At 45.8% G+C, this 10,913-nt stretch overlaps 1 protein-coding gene across 1 annotated transcript; it reads right to left on the bottom strand.

The window, feature by feature from the left end:
* Positions 1 to 401: 401 nt before the first annotated feature.
* On the bottom strand, positions 402 to 9,953 carry HENMT1 (HEN methyltransferase 1). Its single transcript, XM_066624555.1, has 6 exons — positions 9,837 to 9,953; positions 5,070 to 5,182; positions 4,300 to 4,434; positions 3,065 to 3,247; positions 2,107 to 2,272; positions 402 to 821 (listed from the first exon to the last, which is right to left on the bottom strand). Exons 1-6 carry the CDS (start codon positions 9,951 to 9,953, stop codon positions 402 to 404), a joined length of 1,134 nt encoding a protein of 377 aa, XP_066480652.1.
* Positions 9,954 to 10,913: the final 960 nt, after the last annotated feature.

Raw genomic sequence — 10,913 nt, 5'->3', positions numbered from 1 at the left:
TTAAAACAACCTATTTTTGACCTGGAGAATCCTTGTATGTAGGGAAAGGGGAAAAAAACAAGCCACCATCCTGTGACAATGGTTGTACAAATACGTATGACAAACTCAAAGAAACCCCTACCTGGCAAACTTAACAGGTGACTTTAAGTCAGTCAGGTCTTTGTGGCATGTGAAAGTCAGCTCCTAGCACAGCTGAACAAAAGTTTTTTCCCCACTCGATTTACTTTAGTAATCAACTGCATTAAGGAACTTTTGAAAAATCAAAATCAGAAATGAGCTGACCTTCTCAAGCAGCACTAGAAAACACAGATTTACAAACACAATAGTATAGATGTTACTCAGATCTAACGAACTTGAAAAATGAAATTACACATACATGTGCCTTTAGACTGCAGTCATTACTAAACAGGAAACATTTGATAGTTCTCCAACTCTTTAACATATTCTGCGTCGATAACCACTGCAGATCCATCGTCACTCAGTGCAACTTTGCCAGTTATGAGCTTGCTCAGTCTTTCAAAGGTACCACAGAGGTGGTTCACTTTGGGAAAAGAAAAAATTTTTACTAGAGGTACGTAGACAGTTTGTCCATCAATAAATGGCTGCATACTTCCTCTGTCAGCTTCAGCTAAAGGAAGATAATCCAAATACTTAAGGAAACAACGATGTGGTTGAAATCCAAATCCTCTTTCAACCGAGTCAGATATTCTGCGGTCCAATAGTGTCCTTGCAAGTATTTGTGCCATCTGAATGACTTCACTGACTACTGCATTCTGCAAGTACTTCTCATCTTTAAGGCTTGGATATACAGCTTTGAAAACCTTGACATGAGAAAAAAATATATCAGAAAGTATATATAAAAATATATATCAGAACTTAACATTTATGCAACCATGTAATGCACAGCTTCTCAAACTAGGGCATTGCAACGCCCCAGTCTGAGGGCCCTGGCCTCTGCCCTGTTAAGGAGTGGGGGCAGGGGGGAGGCAGCGATGCGATCCCCAGGATCACATTGCTGGGGGTGGGCGCAGGGACTGGCGTTTACTTACCAATCCTTGCAGAAGCCTCCTGGGGGTGCAGGGAGTCCTGCACAACCCTTCACAGAGCTCCCTGAAGCCTAAAAAGTGAAAGCGGAGCAATCACACTCCTCTTCCAGTTTTGCAGAGGCAGAGCGCGACTGCTCCGCTTTCAATTTTTAAACTTCAGGGAACTCTGCGAAGGGTCGTGCAGGACTCCCTGCACCCCTGAGCTGTCTGAGACAGATCAGGAGAGAGATCTTGGGGTGCTGGTGGACAGCTCGATGAAAGTGTCGACCCAATGTGCAGCAGCAGTGAAGAGAGCTAATTCCATGCTTGGGATGATTAGGAAAGGCATTGAGAATAAGACAGCTAATACTGTAATGCCGTTGTACAAATCGATGGTAAGGGCACACCTGGAGTATTGTGTCCACTTCTGGTCGCTGCATCTCAAAAAGGATATAGTGGAGATGGAAAAGATGCAAAAGAGAGCAACCAAAATGATTGCTGGGCTAGGGCATCTTCCGTATGAGGAAAGGCTACAATGTTTGGGCCTCTTCAGTCTAGAAAAGAGGCACCGGGGGGGACACGACACGCATGATTGAGACATACAAAATCATGCAGGGGATCAACAGAATGGATAGAGAGACGCTCTTTTCCTTCTCACATAACACCAGAACCAGGGGACATCCACAAAAGTTGTGTTGGAAGAGTTAGGACAGAAAGAAGAAAATATTTCTTTATCCAGCGTGTAATTAGTTTGTGGAACCCCTTGCCACAAGATGTAGTGATGGCATCTTGCCTTTCAGAGGGGAATGGACAAATTTCTGGAGGAAAAGTTCATTACAGGTTACAAGTCATAGTAAGTATGTGTGAGCTCTTGGTTTTAGAGGCAAGCTGCCTTTGATTGCCAGATGCAGGGGAGGGCACCAGGACACAGATTGTGTCTGTGGTCTTGTGTGCTCCCTCAGGCATTTGGTGGGCCACTGTGAGGTACAGGAAGCTGGACTAGATGGGTCCTTGGCCTGATTCAGCGGGACTCTTATGTTCTTATCTATTCCTTACACTAATAAGTAGATGATCTACTTACAGTTTTATAAATATGTTCTTTGCACTTCTCTGGTTCACCATTCTCCAGATATTTTCTCACGAACACTCCTATTTGGGTACAAAAACCAACATCTTTTCCAGGAGGCGGAGCTCCCAATCCAGTAAACTCCACTGTATAATCATAGCGAGCAGCAATATCTAGAGCCCTAAATTTATGACAAGATCACACACAGCAAAATAATGAGGATTAAAGCCAAATAAATGCATTGGAGAATTGAGCATAACAGTCCAACTAGTGTTTCCTTAAGATTACTGTTGTATGTTTACATTATATGTTCAAGAGCTAATGTTAGAAAACAGTTCAAAGTAAGTAGCAAATACTGAAGAACCCCTTGCATCACTTCACAAACACCCAGCCACTGCTTGTCAAACCTGAGCTAGGAAGGAGAAGAGAGAAGACAGCTCTTGCAGTTGGGTGATTCTTTGTTTTCTTCCTAATAACACTGCCATTATAGATGAGCAGATGTGGTGATGGAAGCAACAACTGGAGTTTGCACCTCCTGGGAACAAAGCCACTAGCTATACAAACAGAGCCCAGGCTCTGCTTCTTCTCTGAAGCTTCTCTCTTTACTCTCCAATCTGGTATTAAATAGTAGCTACTAGGGAAACACTGTATCTCCAGTCTTCACTGCCAGCCTGCCTACACTGACTTCCTGAAGAAGAAGGCTCCCCTCTTCAAAACTGAAGACTGCCAAGAATTTGATACTACACATTAGGATAGTAACATGTGCACAGGCTCTAAGTTAACCATTCTCAGACTAATGTTCTTTAAGGCACTCAAGCATTGTTCAGAGATAATAGGATATGTGTGAAGAATTGCATTACAAACGGAGATGGAATTGTATTATGCAGATGGAGATTGTAGTAGCACTTATAGAGAAGGGGAAGTCCAGAACTACAATACAGGCAGAATCATGGGAAAGTTACAATGTACTCACCAGTTCTGAAATTCTGTTCGATTCCATTCAAATTTATGGTCTGAATGTCTGAATAACTTTACAGTAGGAAGCAAAGGATTAAATTCAAAGTTTGGTGTGCTAATTATGATCATGGATGGAGACATAAAACCAAATACCACTTCTGGAAATTTCTCCAACTCTTGTGCCTCCAAGTGTTCTATTCTGAAAGTAGAAGGAACACAGGAACTTGAAATCCAGTCTGACACCTCTCCAATCGAAGGCATTTACCTGTGCAATGAAACTGCACTAGGGTAAATATAAATTAATCTAAAATAGTATTAGGAAAAAATTGTCTGTTGTAAACATATAAAGCTATTTGGTAGTTGACTCAGGGTCCAGTCCTATCCAACCTTCCAGTGTTGATGCAGCTGAGCTGGGTGTGGGCTGCATCCTGCAGTGGGGGGCAGTCATGGAAGTCTTTTCAAGGTAAGGAAATTTTTGTAACCTCATGTCAGGGCTGCATTGCAGCAGCATCAGTGCTGGAAAGCTGGTTAGGATTGGGCCCTCACAGTACAATTGTATGCATGTAAGAACTAAAGCCCACCAAATCCAGTGGGAAATTTCCAGGTAAGTGTGTGTAACCTACTAGTAACCTACTACTGTACATGTCAACTGCCTGCAGTTCTCCAAAGTTCCAGAACATAGGCAGTCTCATCTGTTTACTAGAGATGCTAGGGATTGCTTTTGAGACTGTATACATGCATGTGTTGGCATCCTTCAGTCTCGGAAGACTATGGTATCACACTCTGAATAATGGTTCTGGAACAGAGTGTCCTCTCCAGTGCGCGAAGCCTGAATGAAGTAGATATGGAGGATAGACTGTTACCCATGCAGCAAATCCCCCCTCTCCATGTCACTGAAATGGTCCAATGGAAAGGCAGAAGCCAGTACGGCTGGTTCCAGCAGGGTCGCAGGAGTTGCCAGAACGTGACTGTGTTCAGCCATGAACTGTCTCAGGGACTCCGGCTCTGGGTTTTGCCTCGAGGTTGACTCCTGAAGCCTTTTCCATAACTGGACGTAGCCACAAGGCAGTGGAGGTTTGGGATCAGAGTTTTCCTTCTCTCAGATGAGCTGCCTTCCCAGACTAATGAGTCCCACCTACCCAGTGGCACATGCATGTGCTCTCCCACTAATAAGCATTTCCTCTCACCATCCACATGTAAAAATATAAGTGTGGTGTTATGGGGCGCATGCTATTTCAGCAGAACACTCACAATTCAATGCATGTAATCATATCAAAGCCCCGCATACACGGGTCTTTGTGAACAACCGATCCCTGATGGAGGGTAATTGTCAGAGATCTTTCACTTGGCTGAATGTAGTCACCAGGCAGGGGAGTCAATATATGCCTAGAATCAGAGAATAAGTTGTACAGTGAGGAAGAACTCCAATTACAACATTCATTTTGCCCATATACCTTTCCCCCCCCATTTACTGTGTCCTGTGGAACTATGAAGTCCAGCTAACATCAGATGGAGTTCAATTTCAACATGAACTAAAATAGTGCAATTCAAAAAATGCTCATGTTTTAGTATTTTTCTTCAGACCAGAAAAGGTACAACTGGATAGCATCTGACTTCAGAAAGATTTCACACATGCATCCACTGTACATCTTTCAATGCCAGAAACTTCAAATATTTATTTTTAACTAATTCACGGCATATGCGAGGTGATTACAGAATCTAAACTAGCAGAGAGCTAGAATCTCTACAAAGCATGATTCATGCTTTCAATGAAGAGCAAAAAGAGACATCCTGCATCATCCTGCATCATCCATTCCCAGTTTCATAGCCAACTCAATACAAATAACTGAACTTTCAATCAGGAAACCTGATGAATTCTTCCTACCAACCCTGTTCTGAAGGAAGGGAAAAATAAGGCCCTCTGTGTTGCATTCTGATATCTTTTCATTTTCCTCTGAAGATACAGAGACCCAAAAAGAAAATTACAGACACATTTTTACACATTACAGACACATCCTCACATTTTTTCTTTCATCACATCTTCATTGATATCTAGTCCAACAAGCACTTCAATGCAGTTGCAGAATTTCAGCATCCAGAGTAGCCTGCAGTCAGCACATCCCAAATCTGCCACCTACAAATTAGAATTTGATACCATGCTGCTTACCATTCCATAATAATAATTTTTAAAAAAAAAACCAGCTGTGACTTTCAGGTGATTGCCTGGGCTTACCAACGTTACTAAGGCCAAACGACACAAGCTTGTTTTAGGTATGGCAGGCTTGTCTTTAAATAAATAACTGGATGGAGGGGGCTGCAGGTCCTAACTGTGGCACAGGATTTTAAAGGTACCCTACCACCATGGTTCCAATTTAAATTAGGAGTCCCATGCACTATTTAACAAGGGAGAAAAGCTCCCATTGCCACTTCCCATTGCTAACTAAGCTGCAACTTAGTTCAAAAGAAATTTGTCAGCTGTAATAATGGGGTTTGTTATTATCATTATTATTTTGAATATTTATATACCAATTTTCAACAATATTCGCATAGCACAATAAATAAATGGTTCCCTGTCTAAAAAAGATGCAAAAAGAACACCAGCAATCAGCCAATGGAAGAGACACTCTGCTGGAGTGAATAGGAACAGTTGCTCTTCCCTGCTAAATATAATAAATCAGAGGATGTGTAGTTCACATGAAGTTCACCCCTCAGGGCCCAATCCTATCCAATTTTCTAGTGCCGATGCATTTGTGCCAATGGGACATGCACTGCATCTTGTGATGGGGCAGTAATCACAGAGGCTTGAGATATGGGAACATTTGTTCCCTTACCTTGGCACTTCATTGCAGCTGCACCAGTGCTGGAAAATTGGATAGGATTGGGCCCTCAGTCTATTATGGAGTGGTACACAAATGAGGTCAATTTGACTGATATGAGCACACTGAAAAGAATCTGGATTGTACTAATGCAATAGAAACCTGGCCTAAGTTGCACTTTCTGAGTTCTGGAATCAAGGTCTTTACCCTGCACATTCTCTCTTTTGGTAGTGCTTCTATAGTGAGATAGTGTATTTTTCAAGACCTAAAATGCAAATATTTTGTATCTGTGAAAATGAGATACACCTTCCAGATGGTTATATGAGCATAAGTACATTGTTAGATTGAACGCATGAATAAGGCCGCAATCCTACCGTGCACTGGAAAAGACAAGCAAGGAGGCTTGCGCTGTATCCAGCGGAGGACAGGGCCCAAAAGTGGTTTAGCCAGAGGCAAACACTTTTCCCCTTACCTCTGGGAAAGGCGCCCTTTCCCCTATGGGTCTCCTCGGATGCACCACCTCTTGAGGTGGTGCAAGTCCAAGGAGAGTGGAGCGGCTTAAAGTTGCTCCATTCTCCCCAGGAACGGGGGAGGGGGGGTTGGGATCTGGCAGTTGGGGAGACTCACCTCCCGCTCCCCCCTTGCAGGGTCTCTGTATTGAAATTGCTGAACATCTGGCATGGAAGTAGGATATGGAGTCAGCAGTGGCCCCTTTGAGGGTTAAGACCCGGGCATTCAGCAGAGAGTATGCTGCACTCACCTGAAGGCAATAGGGCCCTCAAGCATAAAAGCATCTGATGAAGGGAGGATTTGGTGTGGGTAGTGGAAGGAGGAAAGATGGACACTGGATTGATGGTTAATGCATGTCTGGAACTGCTTATGGACGGAACTGTGAATGGACTTTGGAGGCTGCTGGAGCTGAAACTGCTGGAGACACTGGAAATTGGTGTGTGGCTGCCATGCCCAAGACCTGTGGAGAACCAATGTGCTGCTGTAGTGATAGAGGGAGGGAGGAGGACCTCTGCAGGTTGATCAGGTGAGCTGCCCTGGAGGTGGGATCCAGCAGTGCTGCAGGCAGAACTAGGGTCATTGCTGGGGAACAGAGGGGAGCTAGTTAGCTAAAAGTGGGCATAGTTTGCTAAAAGTGGGCATAAAAGTGGGCTCTAGACAGAGCTGTACCGGGAATCTGGCAAAACAAATTGGTACCAGGAGTGGGGTGCGAGCCCAAGCCAATTAGTTTCCCCTTTGTGTAATAGGAAAGCAGAGCAAATGGATCTCTGGCAGATCAGGGAGGCCCTGGACCATGCTACATGGAAAGCAAATGGTCCCACCATTATGGAATGTTTGGACTACTTTGAGCATTTTTTGGACCATATTTCAGTTAATGAAGTATATGAGGGGATTCATTAAATGTGGCACCCTTTCCCTGAAAAGTCTCAAAGGGCCAGGTAGGGAGGATGTGGAAAAGAGAACTTTGAGGGAGGAAGTTGCCAAGTTAAAAGGACTAATTTGCAGAGAGAGAGAGAGAGAGAGAGAGAAATCATGCATCTGTGGAGGCCTTGGCAAATGCCCACAAAGATATAAAGGCAGCAGAAAGCCTTACTAAGGTACAGGCAGGATGCCAAGCTGAACAGAAGTGCTGGTCCTGACTAAAGGGACAGGGCTGCAGGAACAGCAGAGCGGGCCTCTTTGACTCTTTTCAGGCTGACACATTGGGAAGCACCCTGTTTGTGGCCAATCTGATTATAAAGTTGGCTGGAAGAAACTGAAGGAGGTGTTCAGTATGGTCGGTGTGGTTGTTAATGCAGATATTCTTAAAGACAAAGATGGCAAAAGCCAAGGGATCCGCACTGTGACTTCTGAGCAAGTGATTGAAGTTGTTCAGGCCATCTCCATGTTCAATGGGCAGTTGCTGTTTGGTAGAACAAAAGCTGTTTGGTTGCTGTTTGCATGTGAAGATGGATGAACGAGTCTTACCAAACGGAGACTGCTTCACTCCAGAGTGGCCCCAGCAGCTTCCTCATGGACTTACGGGTATTGGTATGGGACTGGGACCAGGAGGAATACCTACTGATGCAAACCACTTGAACAATGGCCTGGGGATGGGCAACTTGGGACCTGGAGGAATGCGTATAAAAGGCTTGGACTTTAGGATGAACACAATGGGAGGAATGGAAGGCCATTTCCATGGCATGGAGAGCTTGGGCTGTTTCCCCCCTAGAATGGGGCTTGGCAGGATGAATAAAATGGATAATGCAGTTGGAGCTGGGTTTGAAAGACTTTCCAAGAATTGGAACAGGAATGCCTCATAGTTTTGGGGATGCCCTAGAGAGGGGAAGAGGTGGAGGAGCCAGCATGCCTGCAATTAATAGGATGGCCCCTGGACTTAACTACAGGACCACTGGGATTGATAAACTCCCCTCTGGGATGGGACATGACATAAACTGAATAGGCACCAGCATGGATAGAATGGGATTGGACTGTGTGGGAACTTCAGCAATCAGTATGGAGAAGATGAGGCAGACCAAAGGGAGGACCGCCCAAGAAAGAAGACAGGCCAAGGGGTGGACAGCACAAGAAAGAAAACAATGGGCAATTGATCAAGGGGATCACTGTGACATCAAAGGGTGGAATGTATTGGAATTGTGGAAGATCTGTCGAGAGGTAGGATGTGGTGTCAGCAGTGGCCCCTTTAAGGGTAAGGCCTGGGCATTTAGCAGAGAGTGTGCTGCACAGTTGCAGCCACTTGAAGGCAACAGGGCCCTCAGGCATAAAATCACCTGATGAAGGGAGAGTTTGGTGTGGGTAGTGGAAGGAGGAAAGCTGGATTGATGGCTAATAGACGTCTGGAACTACTGATGTGTGAATGGACTTTGGAGCAGTGATGGACTAAGTGCTAGAGCAGAAACTGCTGGAGGCACTGGACATTGGTGTGTAGCTGCCATGCCCAAGACCTGAGGAGGACCAATGTGCTGCTGTAGTGGCAAGGAGGAGCTGCTGGCGGGAGGGGGGGAGGACCTTTGCAGGTTGAACAGGTGAGCTACTGTGGAGGTGGGGTCCAGCAGTGCTTCAGGGCAGAACTAGGATCATTGTTGGGGAACAGAGGGTTAGCTAGTTAGCTAAATGGGCATAGGCTCTCTAGGCAGAGCTGGACCAGGAATCTGGCAAAACAGCCACCCATTGCCGCCCTCCCCCTGCGCAGGGATGCCTCCCTCCCCGCCTACCTCAGAGGCTTGTATCAGCCAAGCTGGGCTGACACAAGCCTCAGTGCCTTTGTAGATGGAGAGGCTTTTTCCAGCCTCTGCAGGCTGGCATGCCTCTGCGTTCGGGCCTAGCCAACTCCTGAGGAGTCGCAAATGTGCCTTATGGTACATTTGTGACCCTCCTGGGTTGGTGCCAAGTAAAGGGCTGGATTGCACCCTAAGATTCATTTTTTCCTCCTTTTTCATCTAATGGCATAGTGACAACTGTCAAGGCACACTGTCAGTTTTTGGAAAATTGACAAGGCACACCATGCTGCTGGTGGAGGGCTCATATCCCCCAATTGCCCTATTAATAAAAAACCCTCCCAATAAAACTCCTGTGACACATCAATGTACTGCAGCACACTGGTTGAAAACCACTAGATCAGATGTTAGAGATGAATGTGAACATGGATTCACAAGCATCCACTGGAAGTTGACTGCAATTATTTACACTAATACCCCAGTAACCTCTAAGTGATTTATAAACTTTAAAATACAAGATTAGATCACATAGCAGATATTAGCAACAAACACAACAAATCCTTCCCAAGTTTGTCATTTTGTGACTTTTGTTTCCAATTTGAGTTAGTGTCCCTTCTGCCCCTAGCTATCTGGAGACAGTACTCTCACCCACTGTACAATTCTTAAACGAACAGGGAGGTGCAGTGATTCTGAAGAGGTCAACCCTACTATAAAACAGCATATTTTGCAAAGAAATTGTACTCACCTTTTTAGGTTTATGCTTCATCACTAGCTGTTTAACAAACTGGTAGCGTTGTTTGTACAATGGTGGCCTGAATCTAACAGCTCTTGCAAATTCTTCCTTTTGTGACTTTACATCCATAGTCGATGCTGAAAACAAAGGAATAGGAACGTTTCTTAAAGAGTGTGTCATATTTTGTGGACTGGCATTTCTTGAGCCCATTCATTGCAATACAAACATAGTGACAATTTGATACTGCATCTGCATGTTAGCTTATCTTTCCTGCAGGGAACTCATCTGAAATGCTTGATAGAGACATGTTACTAAACCCTAGCTTTTTACTTAAGTCTTATTTGTTTGACTGTACATAAAATTAATACAACAGGGTTTACTACAATCATCAATGCCTACTCAGAAGTCAGTCCCCTTATAGCCAATGGAGCTTCCTCCCAGCTGCTGTAGGCTTATACCATAGTCTTTCAAGACTGAAGGTTGCCAGCCAACCAACCAACCAGTGTGGACAGGGCTGCAGCCTTAGAGCCCAATCCTATGCATGTCTACTCAGAAGCCAGTCCCATTATAGCCAATGGGGCTTACTCCCAGCTAAGTGTAGATAGGATACCAGCCCCAGGGGATAGGCCCGTCTGGGGGGGGGGGTCTGAGGCCGGGGCAGCGCACTGAGGGGTCTGCGCGCTGCAGAGACAAGGGGCTGGGGCTTTTCCGCCCTCCGGCACGCGGCTCCTCCTGCCCCCCAAGCGGCTTCTCTGCCCCGCGCCGCTCTCAGGCAACCCTGGGGCTCGGACAGCGCTGGAGGACAACAGCAGCGCCGCCCTTACTCTGAAGCCGGTCCTGCTCCCCAGTAGGCGCCTGCAGCGTCGCGCAGTCCCAGAGCCTCTCACCTCGCGGAGCTCGGCAGGCGCCTCTCGTTTGGGTTTGCCGCTCCTTCGAGCCACAAGCGCCGCCCTCGCCCCCACCCAGCTCGGTCATGACACAAAAGGAACGCGACCGACCAACAGCTGAGGCGGCAGCCGCGGGCTGGTTCCGAGCCGCGTGCCCAGGCGCAGCTGGCTGGTCTGCAGCTGCAGAGGACTTCTGTGCACC

Source organism: Tiliqua scincoides, chromosome 4 (genome assembly GCF_035046505.1).
Source record: "Tiliqua scincoides isolate rTilSci1 chromosome 4, rTilSci1.hap2, whole genome shotgun sequence".
NCBI lineage: Eukaryota > Metazoa > Chordata > Lepidosauria > Squamata > Scincidae > Tiliqua > Tiliqua scincoides.
This window is presented reverse-complemented; position numbering and strand designations above follow the sequence as displayed.

Bases quoted from the DNA above. Each gene is read 5' to 3' on its own strand.
- HENMT1 (XM_066624555.1), bottom strand. From the start codon at position 9,953: ATGGATGTAAAGTCACAAAAGGAAGAATTTGCAAGAGCTGTTAGATTC. The intron at 4,435-5,069 runs GTGAGGATGTGT...CTCTGATTCTAG, and splicing joins GATGTGATGAAAGAAAAAAT to GCATATATTGACTCCCCTGC. The intron at 2,273-3,064 runs GTGAGTACATTG...TCATAAATTTAG, and splicing joins CGAACAGAATTTCAGAACTG to GGCTCTAGATATTGCTGCTC.